The sequence below is a fragment of the Anomaloglossus baeobatrachus genome, chromosome 10 (genome assembly GCF_048569485.1).
Source record: "Anomaloglossus baeobatrachus isolate aAnoBae1 chromosome 10, aAnoBae1.hap1, whole genome shotgun sequence".
NCBI lineage: Eukaryota > Metazoa > Chordata > Amphibia > Anura > Aromobatidae > Anomaloglossus > Anomaloglossus baeobatrachus.
Window position 1 is genome coordinate 214,794,948 of NC_134362.1, and position 25,988 is coordinate 214,820,935.

General features: G+C 54.8%; 1 protein-coding gene across 1 annotated transcript in view; it reads right to left on the bottom strand.

Moving 5' to 3' along the window:
- The window catches only part of LOC142254929 (adhesion G-protein coupled receptor G1-like), a 100,915-nt gene extending 78,699 nt beyond the window's left edge, over positions 1 to 22,216 (bottom strand). Inside the window, 3 exon segments of the mRNA XM_075326293.1 lie at positions 2,612 to 2,891; positions 2,893 to 3,038; positions 22,136 to 22,216. Coding sequence (XP_075182408.1) covers positions 2,612 to 2,891; positions 2,893 to 3,038; positions 22,136 to 22,166 — 457 coding nt within the window. The 5' untranslated portion in view covers positions 22,167 to 22,216.
- Between the last annotated feature and the right edge of the window lie 3,772 nt (positions 22,217 to 25,988).

Genomic DNA, 25,988 nt, shown 5'->3' on the forward strand with positions numbered 1-25,988 from the left:
CTCCTCCCCATCATCTGTGCTGTCACCTGTGTGCTGTGTATAGAGGGCTCACTCCTCCCCATCATCTGTGCTGTCACCTGTGTGCTGTGTATAGAGGGATCACTCCTCCTCATCATCTGTGCTGTCACCTGTGTGCTGTGTATAGAGGGCTCACTCCTCCCCATCATCTGTGCTGTCACCTGTGTGCTGTGTATAGAGAGCTCACTCCTCCTCATCATCTGTGCTGTCACCTGTGTGCTGTGTATAGAGGGCTCACTCCTCCTCATCATCTGTGCTCTCACCTGTGTGCTGTGTATAGAGGGCTCACTCCTCCTCATCATCTGTGCTGTCACCTGTGTGCTGTGTATAGAGGGCTCACTCCTCCTCATCATCTGTGCTGTCACCTGTGTGCTGTGTATAGAGGGCTCACTCCTCCTCATCATCTGTGCTGTCACCTGTGTGCTGTGTATAGAGGGCTCACTCCTCCCCATCATCTGTGCTGTCACCTGTGTGCTGTGTATAGAGGGCTCACTCCTCCCCATCATCTGTGCTCTCACCTGTGTGCTGTGTATAGAGAGCTCACTCCTCCCCATCATCTGTGCTGTCACCTGTGTGCTGTGTATAGAGGGCTCACTCCTCCCCATCATCTGTGCTGTCACCTGTGTGCTGTGTATAGAGGGCTCACTCCTCCCCATCATCTGTGCTGTCACCTGTGTGCTGTGTATAGAGGGCTCACTCCTCCCCATCATCTGTGCTGTCACCTGTGTGCTGTGTATAGAGGGCTCACTCCTCCCCATCATCTGTGCTCTCACCTGTGTGCTGTGTATAGAGGGCTCACTCCTCCTCATCATCTGTGCTCTCACCTGTGTGCTGTGTATAGAGGGCTCACTCCTCCCCATCATCTGTGCTGTCCACCTGTGTGCTGTGTATAGAGGGCTCACTCCTCCCATCATCTGTGCTGTCACCTGTGTGCTGTGTATAGAGGGCTCACTCCTCCCATCATCTGTGCTGTCACCTGTGTGCTGTGTATAGAGGGCTCACTCCTCCCCATCATCTGTGCTGTCACCTGTGTGCTGTGTATAGAGGGCTCACTCCTCCTCATCATCTGTGCTGTCACCTGTGTGCTGTGTATAGAGGGCTCACTCCTCCTCATCATCTGTGCTGTCACCTGTATGCTGTGTATAGAGAGCTCACTCCTCCTCATCATCTGTGCTGTCACCTGTGTGCTGTGTATAGAGGGCTCACTCCTCCCCATCATCTGTGCTCTCACCTGTGTGCTGTGTATAGAGGGCTCACTCCTCCTCATCATCTGTGCTGTCACCTGTGTGCTGTGTATAGGGGGCTCACTCCTCCTCATCATCTGTGCTGTCACCTGTGTGCTGTGTATAGAGGGCTCACTCCTCCCCATCATCTGTGCTGTCACCTGTGTGCTGTGTATAGAGGGGCTCACTCCTCCCCATCATCTGTGCTGTCACCTGTGTGCTGTGTATAGAGGGCTCACTCCTCCCCATCATCTGTGCTGTCACCTGTGTGCTGTGTATAGAGGGCTCACTCCTCCTCATCATCTGTGCTGTCACCTGTGTGCTGTGTATAGAGGGCTCACTCCTCCTCATCATCTGTGCCCTTTCACCTCTTTGGTGTGTATGGAGTGTTCTCTCCTCCCCATCGTCTGTGCTCTTTCATCTCTTTGGTGTGTATGGAGTGTTCTCTCCTCCCCATCGTCTGTGCTCTTTCACCTCTTTGGTGTGTATGGAGTGTTCTCTCCTCCCCATCGTCTGTGCTCTTTCACCTCTTTGGTGTGTATGGAGTGTTCTCTCCTCCCCATCGTTTGTGCTCTTTCACCTCTTTGGTGTGTATGGAGTGTTCTCTCCTCCCCATCGTCTGTGCTCTTTCACCTCTTTGGTGTGTATGGAGTGTTCTCTCCTTCCCATCGTCTGTGCTCTTTCACCTCTTTGGTGTGTATGGAGTGTTCTCTCCTCCCCATCGTTTGTGCTCTTTCACCTCTTTGGTGTGTATAGAGGGCTCACTCCTCCCCATCGTCTGTGCTCTTTCACCTCTTTGGTGTGTATGGAGTGTTCTCTCCTCCCCATCGTCTGTGCTCTTTCACCTCTTTGGTGTGTATAGAGGGCTCACTCCTCCCCATCGTCTGTGCTCTTTCACCTCTTTGGTGTGTGTGGAGGGCTCACTGTTCCCCATCGTCTGTGCCCTTTCACCTCTTTGGTGTGTATGGAGTGTTCTCTCCTCCCATCGTTTGTGCTCTTTCACCTCTTTGGTGTGTGTGGAGGGCTCACCTCTCCCCATCGTCTGTGCTCTCCCCTGTGTGCTGTGTATAGAGGGCTCACTCCTCCCCATCGTCTGTGCCCTTTCACCTCTTTGGTGTGTGTGGAGGGCTCACTCCTCCCCATCGTCTGTGCTCTTTCACCTCTTTGGTGTGTGTGGAGGGCTCACTGTTCCCCATCGTCTGTGCCCTTTCACCTCTTTGGTGTGTATGGAGTGTTCTCTCCTCCCCATCGTTTGTGCTCTTTTACCTCTTTGGTGTGTGTGGAGGGCTCACTGTTCCCCATCGTCTGTGCTCTCACCTGTGTAGTGTGGGTATAGGGGGCGGACTTCTGCCCCTCACCTGTGGTCTTACCTTTGTATGTAGACTGGAGGGGGGAGCTGAAGCTGCAGTGGTTTCCTGCTGGTTGCCCATTGACGCTGAGGTTGAGGAGTGGGTGTTCCTGGTGGCAGGGTCCTGGGGTGCATGATGGGCATGATGTTGGGTGACTCTTGTTTGGGGCCATGGCTGGCACAGTCCATGATTTCGTCACACCATAGGTGAAGTTGTAGATTTGCAGGGCTGGAATCCAGTGCACACAGAAGGAGTAGAATCCGGGCTTCGACTGCAGGGTGACGTTACCCTCGGGCAGCCCCCGGAGACAGCACCAGCAGCGCCTCCTCTGCGTTCACCAAGGTCAGCTTGTCGTCTCCTCCGCTGTCGCCATAATGCAGGCTGTTGCCTGCGCTCTGCTGGATCCGCCATCCACACACTGACAGCCCACGGGCGCCCGGTGCCACCGCTGAGGGACAGAGCACAAGTCATGAGTCCAGCGAATAATCACACACTCCTGCCAATTCCTCACATTCTCAGGAACACCAGTTATATTACAGCTGAGGGTGTGCTACAATGTATCAGTCTATTCAGACCACACTGGACACACTGCAACAAACCCTCAGCTGTGACGGTCTACACCCCACGAGACCCTCCGTATACCGGGAACACCCTACAAGACCCTCCGTATACCGGGAACACCCTACAAGACCCTCCGTATACCGGGAACACCCCACAAGACCCTCCGTATACCGGGAACACCCCACAAGACCCTCCGTATACCGGGAACACCCCACGAGAACCTCCGTATACCGGGAACACCCCACAAGACCCACCGTATACCGGGAACACCCTACAAGACCCTCCATATACCGGGAACACTACACAAGACCCTCCGTATACCGGGAACACCCTACAAGACCCTCCGTATACCGGGAACACCCCACAAGACCCTCCGTATACCGGGAACACCCCACAAGACCCTCCGTATACCGGGAACACCCCACGAGAACCTCCGTATACAGGGAGCACCCCACAAGACCCACCGTATACCGGGAACACCCTACAAGACCCTCCATATACCGGGAACACTACACAAGACCCTCCGTATACCGGGAACACCCTACAAGACCCTCCGTATACCAAGAACACCCCACAAGACCCTCCGTATACCGGGAACACCCCACGAGAACCTCCGTATACCGGGAACTCCCCACAAGACCCACCGTATACCGGGAACACCCTACAAGACCCTCCGTATACCGGGAACACCCCACGAGAACCTCTGTATACCGGGAACACCCCACGAGAACCTCCGTATACCGGGAACACCCCACGAGACCCTCCGTATACCGGGAACACCCCACGAGAACCTCCGTATACCGGGAACACCCCACGAGAACCTCCGTATACAGGGAGCACACCACAAGACCCACCGTATACCGGGAACACCCTACAAGACCCTCCGTATACCGGGAACACTACACAAGACCCTCCGTATACCGGGAACACCCCACAAGACCCTCCGTATACCGGGAACTCCCCACAAGACCCTCCGTATACCGTGAACACCCTACAAGACCCTCCGTATACAGGGAACACCCCACAAGACCCTCCGTATACCGGGAACTCCCCACAAGACCCTCCGTATACCGTGAACACCCTACAAGACCCTCCGTATACAGGGAACACCCCACAAGACCCTCCGTATACCGGGAACTCCCCACAAGACCCTCCGTATACCGTGAACACCCTACAAGACCCTCCGTATACCGGGAACTCCCCACAAGACCCTCCGTATACCGTGAACACCCTACAAGACCCTCCGTATACCGGGAACACCCCATGAGAACCTCTGTATACCGGGAACACCCCACGAGAACCTCTGTATACCGGGAACACCCCACGAGAACCTCTGTATACCAGGAACACTCCACAAGACCCTCCGTATACCGGGAACACTCCACAAGACCCTCCGTATACCGGGAACACCCCACAAAACCCTTCGTATACCGGGAACACCCCACGAGACCCTCCGTATACCGAGAACACCCCACGAGAACCTCCGTATACAGGGAGCACCCCACAAGACCCACCGTATACCGGGAACACCCCACGAGAACCTCCGTATACAGGGATCACCCCACAAGAACCACCGTATACCGGGAACACCCTACAAGACCCTCCGTATACCGGGAACACTACACAAGACCCTCCGTATACCGGGAACACCCCATGAGAACCTCTGTATACTGGGAACACCCCACGAGAACCTCTGTATACCGGGAACACCCCACGAGAACCTCTGTATACCGGGAACACTCCACAAGACCCTCCGTATACTGGGAACACCCCACAAAACCCTCCGTATACCGGGAACACCCCACGAGAACCTCTGTATACCGGGAACATTCCACAAGACCCACCGTATACCGGGAACACCCTACAAGACCCTCCGTATACCGGGAACACTACACAAGACCCTCCGTATACCGGGAACACCCTACAAGACCCTTCGTATACCGGGAACACCCCACGAGAACCTCTGTATACCGGGAACACCCCACGAGAACCTCTGTATACCGGGAACACTCCACCAGACCCTCCGTATACCGGGAACACCCTACAAGACCCTCCGTATACCGGGAACACCCCACAAAACCCTCCGTATACCGGGAACACCCCACAAGACCCTCCATATATCAGGAACACCCCACGAGAACCTCTGTATACCGGGAACACCCCACGAGAACCTCTGTATACCGGGAACACTCCACCAGACCCTCCGTATACCGGGAACACCCTACAAGACCCTCCGTATACCGGGAACACTACACAAGACCTTCTTTATACCGGGAACACCCTACAAGACCCTCCATATATCGGGAACACCCCACAAGACCCTCCGTATACCGGGAACACCCCACAAGACCCTCCGTATACCGGGAACACCCCACAAGACCCTCCGTATACCGGGAACACCCCACAAGACCCTCCGTATACCGGGAACACCCCACAAGACCCTCCGTATACCGGGAACACCCCACAAGACCTTCCATATTCCGGGAGCACCGCACATGACTTGCCGCACATCTTCCGGCCCTGGTTGGAGTCGCTGCACATACTCCTCAATGATAGAATACGACAGGCACATTACATCAGTGCGATCGCACCGGGCAGTGGTATTAATGTTATGGCTGATCACAGTGTGTTCAGGGCAATGTAGAAAAAAACAGCTGCACACAGTGGATATAAAAAGTCTACACACCCCTGGTACAATGCCACAATATTGTTATATTCAAAAATCCTACCAAGAAGAATTATTTCCACACTTTTTCCACCTTTATGTCACCCATAATCTTTTTAAACACCCTGCGAAACAAAACTGCAATGATGTGGTTGCATAAGTGTTCATGTGATGCCCTGGACTAGTCAGGTCGTCACAGGGTGCTGCACAATCTTTCCCTTCCCGTGCAGGGCTCAACCCTCCCATGGTTCTGGGTACCCATCTTGCGGTACTGCCTCCACCAGCATCCACAAATCCTAGTCACACCTCGCACCACACCTGTCAGGCACACCAGTGGGCTGCTGAGCTGGAATATGGCCGCCACCAGGGGTCAGACAGAGGGGGGAAGTCAGCGAGGGAGGAAGTGCAGAGCAGAGCTGACAGGCAGACCAGAAGTAGCCCTCGAGCTGTGAGGAGCTCGGAGGGAGCTGGAGTTGGAGCTCCCAAGGGCAAGGAGACTAGGTTGCAGACAGTGGTCTGAAGGAGTCGGAGACCCGGTCGCGGGAGATTGAAACTGGGTGCTGGGCTAGTCTTGAAGGATAGCCAGCAGCCGCAGTTCAATAGCCGAGCTGGGACCGAAGGCACGTTGGGGTACACGGACCCTAAGTCAGTAGAATCTTCAAGCAACCCAGCAATTAACCTGCGGAGGACAGGGCCTATATGGACTGTTCCCACGCAAGCTCTTCTACTTAGCCACAGTGGGGAGCGGGGCCCGGAAAGCTCCAAGCTGACGGGCCACAAAGGACACTCTAAAATAGGGTGCCAGGGTACCACAGACCACCAGGTAGTGCTGCAGGGGACGGGACCCGGACGAGCTCCCCTCAAGAGGCAGCGACACCCAGAGACTTGGTTTACCACGTTGTCAGCGTCTGCTTTCTTGCTGAGTGAGTACCTGATTAACCCCTGCGACCAACGAGCCTGCGCTCCCCCTGCACTGTCCCCCACTATCCAGAGTCCCTGGGCCTTCCCTATCCGTGGAGCGTAACGTCATCTTGCTGCCCCACTCCATCACCCCGGGTACTCCCAACGGCAGCGGCGGTACTCCCTATTACCACATACCACGGGTAGCGTCACAAACTATCTATATCTCCACTGTAAATACCCCCCTTCTTCATTCGGCTGTGACCCTTTAGCCCCCGGGTCCGGAGACCCTCGAGCCACGAGCAGTGACGTCCGGATCGGAGCGGTTCGCACGCTGCTGGGGCGTTACATTCACACCCTCTTCTAGTCATGGCTGTGGTTGTGCTCCTCATGTTACACAGTAATATGTGCTCTGCCGTCGTCGTTATCAGCTGATTACCCCAGAGAAAGTGTCGCTGAACTACCAGCATTTTCCTAAACAGCTGACAACACAGCAAAGGATGTCATTGTGGAACGTGACCGGTCAGGAGAAGAGACAAAGCATTCCCCAGGTATTCGATACCATGGAAGAGGGCGACAAACTGGCACAACGGTGACATCACTGGGAACTGGACCACCTAAATATTGATGAAAAGACAGGAAGAAATAAGGTCCAGGAGGCAGCCAAGAGGCGCAGCATTAAAGGAGCTGCAGGAATTCTGGGCTGTGACCTCATGTGACAACCATCTCCTGTATTCTTCATATGTCTGGCCTGTGGGGGAGGGGGCAAGATGGAAGGAAAACATCCTTGCTCAGCTGTGTTCTGCCAAACACGCCAGCCAAAAACAGGAAAATGTGTTCGGTCTGATAAGGCCGATGTGGGACTTTTTGGCCATATTTCCAAAAGGTGCAAAGTCACCACTGCGCCTCCCCAGAACGTCCCCCTCCCACAGAGAGGCCTGGGGGGGGCAGCGCTGTGCTCCATGGCTGTTTTTCCTCAGCTGGGACAGTCACTTTAATCAAGATGGCCGGAGTTATCAACAGCTCGAAATATCAGTCACTTCTGAATCAAGACCTTCGGCCTCTGCTGAAAAGCTGAAGACGAAGAGTTTCACCTTCCGGCACAATGACCCTGAGCGACCTCCAGATCACCAGATCAGCTTCTCCAGGAGAACATGGACGTTCTGGAACAGCCGAGCCCAGCCCTGAGTCCCAGGTGAAAGCTGAGGTGGCCTGAAGAGGGCGCTGTGCACAGGAGACCCCCGCAATCTGCCAGAGGGGGGCTACAAGGAGCAGCTGGCAAAGATCAGCTTCTCCAGGAGAACATGGACGTTCTGGAACAGCCGAGCCCAGCCCTGAGTCCCAGGTGAAATCTGAGGTGGCCTGAAGAGGGCGCTGTGCACAGGAGACCCCCGCAATCTGCCAGAGGGGGGCTACAAGGAGCTTCTGGCAGAGATCAGCTTCTCCAGGAGAACATGGACGTTCTGGAAAAGCCGAGCCCAGCCCTGAGTCCCAGGTGAAAGCTGAGGTGGCCTGAAGAGGGCGCTGTGCACAGGAGACCCCCGCAATCTGCCAGAGGGGGGCTACAAGGAGCAGCTGGCAAAGATCAGCTTCTCCAGGAGAACATGGACGTTCTGGAACAGCCGAGCCCAGCCCTGAGTCCCAGGTGAAAGCTGAGGTGGCCTGAAGAGGGCGCTGTGCACCGGAGACCCCCACAATCTGCCAGAGGGGGGCTACAAGGAGCAGCTGGCAAAGATCAGCTTTTCCAGAAGAACATGGACGTTCTGGAACAGCCGAGCCCAGCCCTGAGTCCCAGGTGAAAGCTGAGGTGGCCTGAAGAGGGCGCTGTGCACAGGAGACCCCCGCAATCTGCCAGAGGGGGGCTACAAGGAGCAGCTGGCAAAGATCAGCTTTTCCAGAAGAACATGGACGTTCTGGAACAGCCGAGCCCAGCCCTGAGTCCCAGGTGAAAGCTGAGGTGGCCTGAAGAGGGCGCTGTGTACAGGAGACCCCCGCAATCTGCCAGAAGGGAGCTACAAGGAGCTTCTGGCAAAGATCAGCTTCTCCAGGAGAACATGGACGTTCTGGAACAGCCGAGCCCAGCCCTGAGTCCCAGGTGAAAGCTGAGGTGGCCTGAAGAGGGCGCTGTGCACAGGAGACCCCCGCAATCTGCCAGAGGGGGGCTACAAGGAGCAGCTGGCAAAGATCAGCTTTTCCAGAAGAACATGGACGTTCTGGAACAGCCGAGCCCAGCCCTGAGTCCCAGGTGAAAGCTGAGGTGGCCTGAAGAGGGCGCTGTGCACAGGAGACCCCCGCAATCTGCCAGAGGGGGGCTACAAGGAGCAGCTGGCAAAGATCAGCTTTTCCAGAAGAACATGGACGTTCTGGAACAGCCGAGCCCAGCCCTGAGTCCCAGGTGAAAGCTGAGGTGGCCTGAAGAGGGCGCTGTGCACAGGAGACCCCCGCAATCTGCCAGAGGGGGGCTACAAGGAGCTTCTGGCAAAGATCAGCTTCTCCAGGAGAACATGGACGTTCTGGAACAGCCGAGCCCAGCCCTGAGTCCCAGGTGAAAGCTGAGGTGGCCTGAAGAGGGCGCTGTGCACAGGAGACCCCCGCAATCTGCCAGAGGGGGGCTACAAGGAGCAGCTGGCAAAGATCAGCTTTTCCAGAAGAACATGGACGTTCTGGAACAGCCGAGCCCAGCCCTGAGTCCCAGGTGAAAGCTGAGGTGGCCTGAAGAGGGCGCTGTGCACAGGAGACCCCCGCAATCTGCCAGAGGGGGGCTACAAGGAGCAGCTGGCAAAGATCAGCTTTTCCAGAAGAACATGGACGTTCTGGAACAGCCGAGCCCAGCCCTGAGTCCCAGGTGAAAGCTGAGGTGGCCTGAAGAGGGCGCTGTGTACAGGAGACCCCCGCAATCTGCCAGAAGGGAGCTACAAGGAGCTTCTGGCAAAGATCAGCTTCTCCAGGAGAACATGGACGTTCTGGAACAGCCGAGCCCAGCCCTGAGTCCCAGGTGAAAGCCGAGGTGGCCTGAAGAGGGCGCTGTGTACAGGAGACCCCCGCAATCTGCCAGAGGGGGGCTACAAGGAGCAGCTGGCAAAGATCAGCTTCTCCAGGAGAACATGGACGTTCTGGAACAGCCGAGCCCCGCCCTGAGTCCCAGGTGAAATCTGAGGTGGCCTGAAGAGGGCGCTGTGTACAGGAGACCCCCGCAATCTGCCAGAGGGGGGCTACAAGGAGCAGCTGGCAAAGATCAGCTTCTCCAGGAGAACATGGACGTTCTGGAACAGCCGAGCCCGGTCCTGAGTCCCAAGTGAAAGCTGAGGTGGCCTGAAGAGGGCGCTGTGCACCGGAGACCCCCACAATCTGCCAGAGGGGGGCTACAAGGAGCAGCTGGCAAAGATCAGCTTCTCCAGGAGAACATGGACGTTCTGGAACAGCCGAGCCCCGCCCTGAGTCCCAGGTGAAAGCTGAGGTGGCCTGAAGAGGGCGCTGTGCACCGGAGACCCCCACAATCTGCCAGAGGGGGGCTACAAGGAGCAGCTGGCAAAGATCAGCTTCTCCAGGAGAACATGGACGTTCTAGAACAGCCGAGCCCAGCCCTGAGTCCCAAGTGAAAGCTGAGGTGGCCTGAAGAGGGCGCTGTGCACCGGAGACCCCCACAATCTGCCAGAGGGGGGCTACAAGGAGCAGCTGGCAAAGATGAGCTTCTCCAGGAGAACATGGACGTTCTGGAACAGCCGAGCCCGGCCCTGAGTCCCAAGTGAAAGCTGAGGTGGCCTGAAGAGGGCGCTGTGCACAGGAGACCCCCGCAATCTGCCAGAGGGGGGCTACAAGGAGCAGCTGGCAAAGATCAGCTTCTCCAGGAGAACATGGACGTTCTGGAACAGCCGAGCCCAGCCCTGAGTCCCAAGTGAAAGCCGAGGTGGCCTGAAGAGGGCGCTGTGCACCGGAGACCCCCACAATCTGCCAGAGGGGGGCTACAACGAGCAGCTGGCAAAGATGAGCTTCTCCAGGAGAACATGGACGTTCTGGAACGGCCGAGCCCGGCCCTGAGTCCCAGGTGAAATCTGAGGTGGCCTGAAGAAGGCGCTGTGCACAGGAGACCCCCGCAATCTGCCAGAGGGGGGCTACAAGGAGCAGCTGGCAAAGATCAGCTTCTCCAGGAGAACATGGACGTTCTGGAACAACAGCCGAGCCCGGCCCTGAGTCCCAGGTGAAATCTGAGGTGGCCTGAAGAGGGCGCTGTGCACCGGAGACCCCCACAATCTGCCAGAGGGGGGCTACAAGGAGCTTCTGGCAAAGATCAGCTTCTCCAGGAGAACATGGACGTTCTGGAACAGCCGAGCCCAGCCCTGAGTCCCAGGTGAAATCTGAGGTGGCCTGAAGAAGGCGCTGTGCCCCGGAGACCCCCGCAATCTGCCAGAGGGGGGCTACAAGGAGCAGCTGCCAAAGATCAGCTTCTCCAGGAGAACATGGACGTTCTGGAACAGCCGAGCCCAGCCCTGAGTCCCAAGTGAAATCTGAGGTGGCCTGAAGAGGGCGCTGTGCACAGGAGACCCCCGCAATCTGCCAGAGGGGGCTACAAGGAGCAGCTGGCAAAGATGAGCTTCTCCAGGAGAACATGGACGTTCTGGAACGGCCGAGCTCGGCCCTGAGTCCCAGGTGAAAGCTGAGGTGGCCTGAAGAGGGCGCTGTGCACAGGAGACCCCCGCAATCTGCCAGAGGGGGGCTACAAGGAGCAGCTGGCAAAGATCAGCTTCTCCAGGAGAACATGGACGTTCTGGAACGGCCGAGCCCGGCCCTGAGTCCCAGGTGAAATCTGAGGTGGCCTGAAGAGGGCGCTGTGTACAGGAGACCCCCGCAATCTGCCAGAGGGGGCTACAAGGAGCAGCTGGCAAAGATGAGCTTCTCCAGGAGAACATGGACGTTCTGGAACAGCCGAGCTCGGCCCTGAGTCCCAGGTGAAAGCTAAGGTGGCCTGAAGAGGGCGCTGTGCACCGGAGACCCCCGCAATCTGCCAGAGGGGGGCTACAAGGAGCAGCTGGCAAAGATCAGCTTCTCCAGGAGAACATGGACGTTCTGGAACAGCCGAGCCCAGCCCTGAGTCCCAGGTGAAAGCTAAGGTGGCCTGAAGAGGGCGCTGTGCACCGGAGACCCCCGCAATCTGCCAGAGGGGGGCTACAAGGAGCAGCTGGCAAAGATCAGCTTCTCCAGGAGAACATGGACGTTCTGGAACAGCCGAGCCCAGCCCTGAGTCCCAGGTGAAATCTGAGGTGGCCTGAAGAGGGCGCTGTGCACCGGAGACCCCCACAATCTGCCAGAGGGGGGCTACAAGGAGCAGCTGGCAAAGATGAGCTTGTCCAGGAGAACATGGACGTTCTGGAACAGCCGAGCCCGGCCCTGAGTCCCAGGTGAAATCTGAGGTGGCCTGAAGAGGGCGCTGTGCACAGGAGACCCCCGCAATCTGCCAGAGGGGGGCTACAAGGAGCAGCTGGCAAAGATCAGCTTCTCCAGGAGAACATGGACGTTCTGGAACAGCCGAGCCCAGCCCTGAGTCCCAGGTGAAATCTGAGGTGGCCTGAAGAGGGCGCTGTGCACCGGAGACCCCCACAATCTGCCAGAGGGGGGCTACAAGGAGCAGCTGGCAAAGATGAGCTTGTCCAGGAGAACATGGACGTTCTGGAACAGCCGAGCCCGGCCCTGAGTCCCAGGTGAAATCTGAGGTGGCCTGAAGAGGGCGCTGTGCACCGGAGACCCCCACAATCTGCCAGAGGGGGGCTACAAGGAGCAGCTGGCAAAGATGAGCTTGTCCAGGAGAACATGGACGTTCTGGAACAGCCAAGCCCGGTCCTGAGTCCCAGGTGAAAGCTAAGGTGGCCTGAAGAGGGCGCTGTGCACCGGAGACCCCCACAATCTGCCAGAGGGGGGCTACAAGGAGCAGCTGGCAAAGATCAGCTTCTCCGGGAGAACATGGACGTTCTGGAACAGCCGAGCCCGGTCCTGAGTCCCAGGTGAAAGCTGAGGTGGCCTGAAGAGGGCGCTGTGCCCCGGAGACCCCCACAATCTGCCAGAGGGGGGCTACAAGGAGCAGCTGGCAAAGATCAGCTTCTCCAGGAGAACATGGACGTTCTGGAACAGCCGAGCCCGGTCCTGAGTCCCAGGTGAAATCTGAGGTGGCCTGAAGAGGGCGCTGTGCACCGGAGACCCCCACAATCTGCCAGAGGGGGGCTACAAGGAGCAGCTGGCAAAGATCAGCTTCTCCAGGAGAACATGGACGTTCTGGAACAGCCGAGCCCAGCCCTGAGTCCCAGGTGAAAGCTGAGGTTGCCTGAAGAGGGCGCTGTGCACAGGAGACCCCCGCAATCTGCCAGAGGGGGCTACAAGGAGCAGCTGGCAAAGATCAGCTTCTCCAGGAGAACATGGACGTTCTGGAACAGCCGAGCCCGGTCCTGAGTCCCAGGTGAAAGCTGAGGTTGCCTGAAGAGGGCGCTGTGCACAGGAGACCCCCACAATCTGCCAGAGGGGGGCTACAAGGAGCAGCTGGCAAAGATCAGCTTCTCCAGGAGAACATGGACGTTCTGGAACAGCCGAGCCCAGCCCTGAGTCCCAGGTGAAATCTGAGGTGGCCTGAAGAGGGCGCTGTGCACCGGAGACCCCCGCAATCTGCCAGAGGGGGGCTACAAGGAGCAGCTGGCAAAGATCAGCTTCTCCAGGAGAACATGGACGTTCTGGAACAGCCGAGCCCGGCCCTGAGTCCCAGGTGAAAGCTGAGGTGGCCTGAAGAGGGCGCTGTGCACAGGAGACCCCCACAATCTGCCAGAGGGGGGCTACAAGGAGCAGCTGGCAAAGATCAGCTTCTCCAGGAGAACATGGACGTTCTGGAACAGCCGAGCCCGGCCCTGAGTCCCAGGTGAAATCTGAGGTGGCCTGAAGAGGGCGCTGTGCCCCGGAGACCCCCACAATCTGCCAGAGGGGGGCTACAAGGAGCAGCTGGCGAAGATCAGCTTCTCCAGGAGAACATGGACGTTCTGGAACAGCCGAGCCCGGCCCTGAGTCCCAAGTGAAATCTGAGGTGGCCTGAAGAGGGCGCTGTGCACAGGAGACCCCCGCAATCTGCCAGAGGGGGGCTACAAGGAGCAGCTGGCAAAGATCGGCGACTCTAGAGGATAGACCCCGACCCAAAGAGACTGAATGTGTCAGAGATTCACAGGCAACATCACCAAAGTAATAGTGTAAGGGTGTGTAGATTTATGAAACCACATTATTTTACTTTATTTTTCACCCAAAAATATTTGTTTATTTCTCAGTGATTTGCACAGATTATGGGTGACATTAAAGGGGGAAAAAGTCCCGAAATTATTCTACAAGGCAAAACCAGGGATTGTACAGGGGCGTGTAGACTTTTATAGCCACTGTATATACACATGGAATAAGAGCAGATACGGAGAATTACACCTATTATACAAGAGAAGTGGTACTGTGCAGTGTATGTACAGTGCCTTGAAAAAGTATTCATACCTTATGAACTTTTCCACATTTTTTCACATTACACCCAAAAACATACACTTATTTTATTGGGATTTTCTGTGACACCAACACTGAGCACAAGCATTTTTAAAGTACAAAAGAAATTGTACCAGATTTTCCATATTTTTTTATACATATAAATTTGAATATTGTGATTTGCATTTGTATTCAACCCCCCATACTTTGATCCCTTAAATAAAATCCTGAGTGACCAGTTGCCCCCAGAAGTCCGATAATCAGTACATTGCCTCCTCCTGGGGGATTTCTTCCAAGTATAACTATAGCTGTTCTCTGGAGACCTCAGAGGTTTGTGGAGAACATCAGGGATAAAACAGCATCATGAAAACCAAGGAACCCACCAAACAGGTCAGACACAAAACAGCATCATGAAAACCAAGGAACCCACCAGACAGGTCAGACATAAAATAGCATCATGAAAACCAAGGAACACACCAGACAGGTCAGGGATAAAACAGCATCATGAAAACCAAGGAACCCACCAAACAGGTCAGACACAAAACAGCATCATGAAAACCAAGGAACCCACCAAACAGGTCAGACACAAAACAGCATCATGAACACTAAGGAACCCACCAGACAGGTCAGACACAAAACAGCATCATGAAAACCAAGGAACCCACCAGACAGGTCAGACACAAAACAGCATCATGAAAACCAAGGAACCCACCAGACAGGTCAGACACAAAACAGCATCATGAAAACCAAGGAACCCACCAGACAGGTCAGACACAAAACAGCATCATGAACACTAAGGAACCCACCAGACAGGTCAGACACAAAACAGCATCATGAAAACCAAGGAACCCACCAGACAGGTCAGACACAAAACAGCATCATGAAAACCAAGGAACCCACCAGACAGGTCAGACACAAAACAGCATCATGAACACTAAGGAACCCACCAGACAGGTCAGACAAAAAACAGCATCATGAAAACCAAGGAACACACCAGACAGGTCAGGGATATAACAGCATCAAGAAAACCAAAGAACCCACCAGACAGGTCAGACACAAAACAGCATCATGAAAACCAAGGAGGGCAGAGGAGTCTAGAGAGAGAAAGAAGGTAGAAAAGTCTAGGAAGAGAAAGAGGGCAAAGAAGTCTGGAGAGGGAAGGAGGGCAGAGGAGTCTGGAGAGAGAAGGAGGGCAGAGGAGTCTAGAGAGAGAAGGAGGGCAGAGGAGTCTAGAGAGAGAAGGAGGGCAGAGGAGTCTGGATAGAGAAGGAGGGCAGAGGAATCTGGAGAGATAAGGAAGGCAGAGGAGTCTGGAGAGAGAAGGGGGGCAGAGGAGTCTGGAGGGAGAAGGAGGACAGAGGAGTCTGAGGAGAGGAAAGCAGAGGAATCTGAGGAGAGAAGAGCAGAGGAGTCTAGAGAGAGAAGGAGGGCAAAGGAGTCTAGAGAGAGAAGGAGGGCAGAGGAGTCTAGAGAGAGAAGGAGGGCAGAGGAGTCTAGAGAGAGAAGGAGGGCAGAGGAGTCTAGAGAGAGAAGGAGGGAAGAGGAGTCTGAGGAGAGGAAAGCAGAGGAATCTGAGGAGAGAAGAGCAGAGGAGTCTAGAGAGAGAAGGAAGGCAGAGAAGTCTAGGAAGAGAAGGAGGGCAAAGAGGTCTGGAGAGGGAAGAAAGGCAGAGAAGTCTGGAGAGAGAGAGTGAGGGCAGAGGAGTCTAGAGAGAGAAGGAGGGCAGAGGAGTCTAGAGAGAGAAGGAGGGCAGAGGAGTCTAGAGAAAGAAGGAGGGCAGAGGAGTCTAGAGAGAGAAGGAGGGCAGAGGAGTCTAGAGAGAGAAGGAGGGCAGAGGAGTCTAGAGAAAGAAGGAGGGCAGAGGAGTCTAGAGAGAGAAGGAGGGCAGAGGAGTCTAGAGAGAGAAGGAGGGCAGAGGAGTCTAGAGAGAGAAGGAGGGCAGAGGAGTCTAGAGAGAGAAGGAGGGCAGAGGAGTCTAGAGAGAGAAGGAGGGCAGAGGAGTCTAGAGAAAGAAGGATTGCAGAGGAGTCTAGAGAGAGAAGGAGTGCAGAGGAGTCTAGAGAGAGAAGGAGGGCAGAGGAGTCTAGAGAGAGAAGGAGGGCAGAGGAGTCTAGAGAGAGAAGGAGGGCAGAGGAGTCTAGAGAAAGAAGGAGGGCAGAGGAGTCTAGAGAAAGAAGGAGGGCAGAGGAGTCTAGAGAGAGAAGGAGTGCAGAGGAGTCTAGAGAGAGAAGGAGTGCAGAGGAGTCTAGAGAGAGAAGGAGGGCAGAGGAGTCTAGAGAAAGAAGGAGGGCAGAGGAGTCTAGAGAAAGAAGGAGGGCAGAGGAGTCTAGAGAGAGAAGGAGTGCAGAGGAGTCTAGAGAGAGAAGGAGTGCAGAGGAGTCTAGAGAGAGAAGGAGTGCAGAGGAGTCTAGAGAGAGAAGCAGGGCAGAGGAGTCTAGAGAAAGAAGGAGGGCAGAGGAGTCTAGGAAGAGAAGGAGGGCAAAGAGGTCTAGAGAGAGAAGGAGGGCAGAGGAGTCTAGAGAGAGAAGGAGGGCAGAGGAGTCTAGAGAGAGAAGGAGGGCAGAGGAGTCTAGAGAAAGAAGGAGGGCAGAGGAGTCTAGAGAAAGAAGGAGGGCAGAGGAGTCTAGAGAGAGAAGGAGGGCAGAGGAGTCTAGAGAGAGAAGGAGGGCAGAGGAGTCTAGAGAGAGAAGGAGGGCAGAGGAGTCTAGAGAAAGAAGGAGGGCAGAGGAGTCTAGAGAGAGAAGGAGGGCAGAGGAGTCTAGAGAAAGAAGGAGGGCAGAGGAGTCTAGAGAAAGAAGGAGGGCAGAGGAGTCTAGAGAGAGAAGGAGGGCAGAGGAGTCTAGAGAAAGAAGGAGGGCAGAGGAGTCTAGAGAAAGAAGGAGGGCAGAGGAGTCTAGAGAAAGAAGGAGGGCAGAGGAGTCTAGAGAGAGAAGGAGGGCAGAGGAGTCTAGAGAGAGAAGGAGGGCAGAGGAGTCTAGAGAAAGAAGGAGGGCAGAGGAGTCTAGAGAAAGAAGGAGGGCAGAGGAGTCTAGAGAGAGAAGGAGGGCAGAGGAGTCTAGAGAAAGAAGGAGGGCAGAGGAGTCTAGAGAAAGAAGGAGGGCAGAGGAGTCTAGAGAGAGAAGGAGGGCAGAGGAGTCTAGAGAGAGAAGGAGGGCAGAGGAGTCTAGAGAGAGAAGGAGGGCAGAGGAGTCTAGAGAAAGAAGGAGGGCAGAGGAGTCTAGAGAGAGAAGGAGGGCAGAGGAGTCTAGAGAAAGAAGGAGGGCAGAGGAGTCTAGAGAAAGAAGGAGGGCAGAGGAGTCTAGAGAGAGAAGGAGGGCAGAGGAGTCTAGAGAAAGAAGGAGGGCAGAGGAGTCTAGAGAAAGAAGGAGGGCAGAGGAGTCTAGAGAAAGAAGGAGGGCAGAGGAGTCTAGAGAGAGAAGGAGGGCAGAGGAGTCTAGAGAGAGAAGGAGGGCAGAGGAGTCTAGAGAAAGAAGGAGGGCAGAGGAGTCTAGAGAAAGAAGGAGGGCAGAGGAGTCTAGAGAGAGAAGGAGTGCAGAGGAGTCTAGAGAGAGAAGGAGTGCAGAGGAGTCTAGAGAGAGAAGGAGTGCAGAGGAGTCTAGAGAGAGAAGCAGGGCAGAGGAGTCTAGAGAAAGAAGGAGGGCAGAGGAGTCTAGGAAGAGAAGGAGGGCAAAGAGGTCTAGAGAGAGAAGGAGGGCAGAGGAGTCTAGAGAGAGAAGGAGGGCAGAGGAGTCTAGAGAGAGAAGGAGGGCAGAGGAGTCTAGAGAAAGAAGGAGGGCAGAGGAGTCTAGAGAAAGAAGGAGGGCAGAGGAGTCTAGAGAGAGAAGGAGGGCAGAGGAGTCTAGAGAGAGAAGGAGGGCAGAGGAGTCTAGAGAGAGAAGGAGGGCAGAGGAGTCTAGAGAAAGAAGGAGGGCAGAGGAGTCTAGAGAGAGAAGGAGGGCAGAGGAGTCTAGAGAAAGAAGGAGGGCAGAGGAGTCTAGAGAAAGAAGGAGGGCAGAGGAGTCTAGAGAGAGAAGGAGGGCAGAGGAGTCTAGAGAGAGAAGGAGGGCAGAGGAGTCTGGAGGGAGAAGCGCAGAGGAGTCTGGAGGCAGAAGGAGGGCAAAGGGTCTGGAGAGAGGCGGGCACACCGAGCACAGAACTAGGGGGACACCGGCGGGCACATCGAGCACAGAACTAGGGGGACACCGGCGGGCACACCGAGCACAGAACTGGGAGGAACACTGATGGGCGCACTGGACACAGAACTAGGGGGACACCGGCGGGCACACCGAGCACAGAACTGGGGGGGACACCGGCGGGCACACCGAGCACAGAACTGGGGGGGACACCGGCGGGCACACCGAGCACAGAACTAGGGGGACACCGGCGGGCACATCGAGCACAGAACTAGGGGGACACCGGCGGGCACACCGAGCACAGAACTGCAGCAGGACGAGAGGGTTTCAGTTGAAGGTTTCATATAAAACATCATCACATAATCCACCGCAGAAAACACACCGCCTGAAAGGGGATATAGGGCGCCCGCAGTATCTCACAGCTCAGCAGACAGTATCACACAGGAGAGGATTAGATACACAGCTCAGCAGACAGTATCACACAGGACAGGATTAGATACACAGCTCAGCAGATATTATCACACAGGATAGGATTAGATACACAGCTCAGCATACAGTATCACACAGGATAGGATTAGATACACAGCTCAGTAGACAGTATCACACAGGAGAGGATTAGATACACAGCTCAGCAGACAGTATCACACAGGAGAGGATTAGATACACGGCTCAGCAGACAGTATCACACAGGAGAGGATTAGATACACAGCTCAGCAGACAGTATCACACAGGAGAGGATTAGATACACAGCTCAGCAGATATTATCACACAGGAGAGGATTAGATACACAGCTCAGCAGACAGTATCACACAGGATAGGATTAGATACACAGCTCAGCAGACAGTATCACACAGGAGAGGATTAGATACACAGCTCAGCAGACAGTATCACACAGGAGAGGATTAGATACACGGCTCAGCAGACAGTATCACACAGGAGAGGATTAGATACACAACTCAGCAGACAGTATCACACAGTATCAGTATCACACAAGAGGATTAGATACACAGCTCAGCAGAAAGTATCACACAGGAGATGATTAGATACACGGCTCAGCAGACAGTATCACACAGGAGAGGATTAGATACACGGCTCAGCAGACAGTATCACACAGGAGAGGATTAGATACATGGCTCAGCAGACAGTATCACACAGGATAGGATTAGATACATGGCTCAGCAGAAAGTATCACACAGGAGATGATTAGATACACGGCTCAGCAGACAGTATCACACAGGAGAGGATTAGATACACGGCTCAGCAGACAGTATCACACAGGAGAGGATTAGATACACGGCTCAGCAGACAGTATCACACAGGATAGGATTAGATACACAGCTCAGCAGACAGTATCACATAGGAGAGGATTAGATACACGGCTCAGCAGACAGTATCACACAGGAGAGGATTAGATACACGGCTCAGCAGACAGTATCACACAGGATAGGAATAGATACACAGCTCAGCAGACAGTATCACACAAGAGAGGATTAGATACGCAGCTCAGCAGACAGTATCACACAGGATAAGATTAGATACACGGCTCAGCAGACAGTATCACACAGGATAAGATTAGATACACGGCTCAGCAGATGGTATTACACAGGAGAGGATTAGATACACAGCTCAGCAGACAGTATCACACAGGATAGGATTAGATACACGGCTCAGCAGACAGTATCACACAGGAGAGGATTAGCTACACGGCTCAGCAGACAGTATCACACAGGAGAGGATTAGATACACGGCTCAGCAGACAGTATCACACAGGATAAGATTAGATACACGGCTCAGCAGACAGTATCACACAGGATAAGATTAGATACACGGCTCAGCAGACAGTATCACACAGGATAAGATTAGATACACAGCTCAGCAGACAGTATCACACAGGATAGGATTAGATACACAGCTCAGCAGACAGTATCAAACAGGATAAGATTAGATACAAAGCTCAGCAGACAGTATCACACAGGAGAGGATTAGATACACGGCTCAGCAGATGGTATTACACAGGAGAGGCTTAGATACACAGCTCATCAGACAGTATCACACAGGATAGGATTAGATACACGGCTCAGCAGACAGTATCACACAGGAGAGGATTAGATACACGGCTCAGCAGACAGTATCACACAGGAGAGGATTAGATACACGCCTCAGCAGACAGTATCACACAGGATAAGATTAGATACACGGCTCAGCAGACAGTATCACACCGGATAGGATTAGATACACAGCTCAGCAGACAGTATCACACAGGAGAGGATTAGATACACGGCTCAGCAGACAGTATCACACAGGAGAGGATTAGATACACGGCTCAGCAGACAGTATCACACAGGAGAGGATTAGATACACGGCTCAGCAGACAGTATCACACAGGGGAGGATTAGATACACGGCTCAGCAGACAGTATCACACAGGAGAGGATTAGATACACGGCTCAGCAGACAGTATCACACACGAGAGGATTAGATACACAGCTCAGCAGACAGTATCACACAGGAGAGGATTAGATACACGGCTCAGCAGACAGTATCACACAGGATAAGATTAGATACACGGCTCAGCAGACAGTATCACACAGAGGATTAGATACACGGCTCAGCAGACAGTATCACACAGGAGAGGATTAGATACACGGCTCAGCAGACAGTATCACACAGGAGAGGATTAGATACACGGCTCAGCAGACAGTATCACACAGGATAAGATTAGATACACGGCTCAGCAGACAGTATCACACAGGAGAGGATTAGATACACGGCTCAGCAGACAGTATCACACAGGATAAGATTAGATACACGGCTCAGCAGACAGTATCACACAGGAGAGGATTAGATACACGGCTCAGCAGACAGTATCACACAGGATAAGATTAGATACACGGCTCAGCAGACAGTATCACACAGGAGAGTATTAGATACACGGCTCAGCAGACGGTATCACACAGGAGAGGATTAGATACACGGCTCAGCAGACAGTATCACACAGGAGAGTATTAGATACACAGCTCAGCAGACGGTATCACACAGGAGAGGATTAGATACACGGCTCAGCAGACAGTATCACACAGGAGAGGATTAGATACACGGCTCAGCAGACAGTATCACACAGGATAAGATTAGATACACGGCTCAGCAGACAGTATCACACAGGAGAGTATTAGATACACGGCTCAGCAGACGGTATCACACAGGAGAGGATTAGATACACGGCTCAGCAGACAGTATCACACAGGAGAGTATTAGATACACAGCTCAGCAGACGGTATCACACAGGAGAGGATTAGATACACGGCTCAGCAGACAGTATCACACAGGATAAGATTAGATACACGGCTCAGCAGATGGTATCACACAGGAGAGGATTAGATACACGGCTCAGCAGACAGTATCACACAGGATAAGATTAGATACACGGCTCAGCAGACAGTATCACACAGGAGAGGATTAGATACACGGCTCAGCAGACAGTATCACACAGGATAAGATTAGATACACGGCTCAGCAGACAGTATCACACAGGAGAGTATTAGATACACGGCTCAGCAGACGGTATCACACAGGAGAGGATTAGATACACGGCTCAGCAGACAGTATCACACAGGAGAGTATTAGATACACAGCTCAGCAGACGGTATCACACAGGAGAGGATTAGATACACGGCTCAGCAGACAGTATCACACAGGATAAGATTAGATACACGGCTCAGCAGATGGTATCACACAGGAGAGGATTAGATACAGCTGAGCAGTCAGAGGGATTAGATGCAGTATCTCAGCAGTGTGTGGGCAGGTGGTGGCCGGCACGTACCAGGCAGTAGTAGCAGCAGCAGCAGGGACATGGTGGTGACTGCTCCTCACTGAAGAGAAAAGAACCTTTGTTAATATTTGCCGAGGAGGAGGAGGCAACAATAAGACACAGGGACAGTGACAGCGCAGCGTGCGGGGAGGGACTCTGCACCCACAGGGAAGGGTTAACACCGCGCCGTATCCAGCTGAGAAGGGGTTAACACCGCACCGTCTCAGGCAGAGAAGGGGTTAACACCGCGCCGTATCCAGCTGAGAAGGGGTTAACACCGCACCGTCTCAGGCAGAGAAGGGGTTAACACCGCACCGTCTCCGGCAGAGAAGCGGTTAACACCCCACAGCCTCCGTCAGAGGAGTTAACACCGCGCCGTCTCAGGCAGAGAAGGGGTTAACATTGCGCAGTCTCTGGCAGAGAAAGGGTTAACACCGCACCGTCTCCAGCAGAGAAGCGGTTAACACCCCACAGCCTCCAGCAGAAAAGGGGTTAACACCACAATCTCTATCAGTGACGGGGTTAACACCGCAGTCTCCATCAGAGAAAGGGTTACCACCACAGCCTCCGGCAAAGAAGGGGTTAACATTGCACAGTCTCCGGCAGAGAAGGGGTTAACACCACACAGCCTCTGTCAGAGAAGGGGTTAACACCGCACCGTCTCCAGCAGAGAAGGGGTTAACACCACACCGTGTCCAGCAGAGAAGGGGTTCGGTCTCAGGCAGAGAAGGGGTTAACCTAAGCTGTGATGCCCTGCACATGAGGTACGAGATATAGCTAATCAGGAGAGCTGTACTACATTACACCTGCTATACACTGGACAGCATCCTAGAGCTGGGAATAGCCTGTAATTCCTGGTTGTACTGGTGAGCTCCTGCCCCTCAGGGGTGTATCCAGATGAGCTCCTGCCCCTCAGGGGTGTATCCAGATGAGCTCCTGCCCCTCAGGGGTGTATCCAGATGAGCTCCTGCCCCTCAGGGGTGTATCCAGATGATCTTCTCCCCCTCAGGGGTGTATCCAGATGAGCTTCTCCCCCTCAGGGGTGTATCCAGATGATCTTCTCCCCCTCAGGGGTGTATCCAGGTGAGCTCCTCCCCCTCAGGGGTGTATCCAGATGAGCTCCTCCCCCTCAGGGGTGTATCCAGATGAGCTTCTCCCCCTCAGGGGTGTATCCAGATGAGCTCCTCCCCCTCAGGGGTGTATCCAGGTGAGCTCCTGCCCCTCAGGGGTGTATCCAGATGAGCTCCTGCCCCTCAGGGGTGTATCCAGATGAGCTCCTCCCCCTCAGGGGTGTATCCAGATGAGCTTCTCCCCCTCAGGGGTGTATCCAGATGATCTTCTCCCCCTCAGGGGTGTATCCAGGTGAGCTCCTCCCCCTCAGGGGTGTATCCAGATGAGCTCCTCCCCCTCAGGGGTGTATCCAGATGAGCTTCTCCCCCTCAGGGGTGTATCCAGATGAGCTCCTCCCCCTCAGGGGTGTATCCAGATGAGCTTCTCCCCCTCAGGGGTGTATCCAGATGAGCTCCTGCCCCTCAGGGGTGTATCCAGATGAGCTCCTCCCCCTCAGGGGTGTATCCAGATGAGCTCCTCCCCCTCAGGGGTGTATCCAGATGAGCTCCTCCCCCTCAGGGGTGTATCCAGATGAGCTCCTGCCCCTCAGGGGTGTATCCAGATGAGCTCCTCCCCCTCAGGGGTGTATCCAGATGAGCTCATCCCCCTCAGGGGTGTATCCAGATGAGCTCCTCCCCCTCAGGGGTGTATCCAGATGAGCTCCTCCCCCTCAGGGGTGTATCCAGATGAGCTCCTCCCCCTCAGGGGTGTATCCAGATGAGCTTCTCCACCTCAGGGGTGTATCCAAGTGGGCACGTCCTTCGTCAGGGGTGTATCCAGGTGGGCTCCTCCCCCTCAGGGGTGTATCCAGGTGGGCACGTCCTTCCTCAGGGTGTATCCAGTTGAGCTCCTCCCCCTCAGGAGTGTATAAAGGTGGGCACGTCCTTCCTTAGGGAGTGTATCAAGGTGAGCTCCTCCCCTTCAGGGGTGTATCCAGATGAGTTCCTCCCCCTCGGAGGTGTATCCATGTAGAATTTCTCCCCCTTACAGATGTATCCAGGGTGGTTTATATGCCCCTCAGTGGTGTAACTATGTAGGTTCTCTCCCCTTTCAAGGGTAGGTCCTGGTGGGCTAGAAAGGTCCATAAAACAATCCACCACACAGAGGGTAAAATAGTCCAGTAACAGGATAAAAGCCCAGGAGGTGACAGTCACACTCCTCCAGAGGTCTCTTTGTTAAGGTAATCACAGTTTCTCCCAGTCTCTGGGGGGCGGCCGCAGCATCAGCGTCCCATAGACGACCAATCTTACTGCCTCCTTGTCCTCCTCAAACCCTCTCCTCATATCCAGGGGTAAGCAGGATCCCCCCAGACCTAGGGACAGAGGCACTACAGGGGGTGATTTTCAGCATTTGGAGAGCAGGGAAGCCACGAATGGGCCGTCAGGAAATGTCAGCCGGGGTTCATCAAGAATCATAGACGCATCCAGATGGTGACTGAGCGAATGCGACTGAGACTCTAGACAAGGAGCGCACAGACGAGGAGCGCACAGACGAGGAGCGCACAGACGAGGAGCGCACAGACGAGGAGCGTACAGACGAGGAGCGCACAGACGAGGAGCGCACACACAAGGAGTGCACAGACGAGGAGTACAGACGAGGAGTGCACAGACGAGGAGCGCACAGACGAGGAGCGCACACGAGGAGCGCACAGACGAGGAGTACGAGGAGCACACAGACGAGGAGTGCACAGACGAGGAGTACAGACGAGGAGTGCACAGACGAGGAGCGCACAGACGAGGAGCGCACACGAGGAGCGCACAGACGAGGAGTACGAGGAGCACACAGACGAGGAGCGCACAGACGAGGAGCGCACAGACGAGGAGCACACAGACGAGGAGCACACAGACGAGGAGCACACAGACGAGGAGCACACAGACGAGGAGCGCACAGATGAGGAGTGCAAAGACGAGGAGCGCACAGACGAGGAGTACGAGGAGCACACAGACGAGGAGCGCACAGACGAGGAGCGCACAGACGAGGAGCACACAGACGAGGAGCACACAGACGAGGAGCGCACAGACGAGGAGCACACAGACGAGGAGCGCACAGATGAGGAGTGCAAAGACGAGGAGCGCACAGACGAGGAGCGCACACGAGGAGCGTACAGACGAGGAGTACGAGGAGCACACAGACGAGGAGCGCACAGACGAGGAGCGCACAGACGAGGAGCGCACAGACGAGGAGCGCACAGACGAGGAGCGCACAGACGAGGAGCGCACAGACGAGGAGCGCACAGACGAGGAGCGCACAGACGAGGAGCGCAAAGACGAGGAGCGCACAGACGAGGAGCGCACAGACGAGGAGCGCACAGACGAGGAGCGCACAGACGAGGAGCGCACAGACGAGGAGCACAGACGAGGAATACACAGACGAGGAGTGCACAGACGAGGAGCGCACAGACGAGGAGCGCACAGATGAGGAGCGCAAAGACGAGGAGCGCACAGACGAGGAGCGCACAGACGAGGAGCGCACAGACGAGGAGCGCACAGACGAGGAGCGCACAGACGAGGAGCACAGACGAGGAATACACAGACGAGGAGTGCACAGAATGAACAGAACGACACTCCTGAGATTAGTGCAAATATGATCAGAGGCAAAATGATATCCACCCCCCCCCATATCACCCCATCACAACACAGTCTACACTATATACACACAGTCAGTATGTATGTCTGCTCCACTGGTGGGCCGCGCACAGGATCCGCTCCAGTGGTGGGCCGCGCACAGGATCCGCTCCAGTGGTGGGCCGCGCACA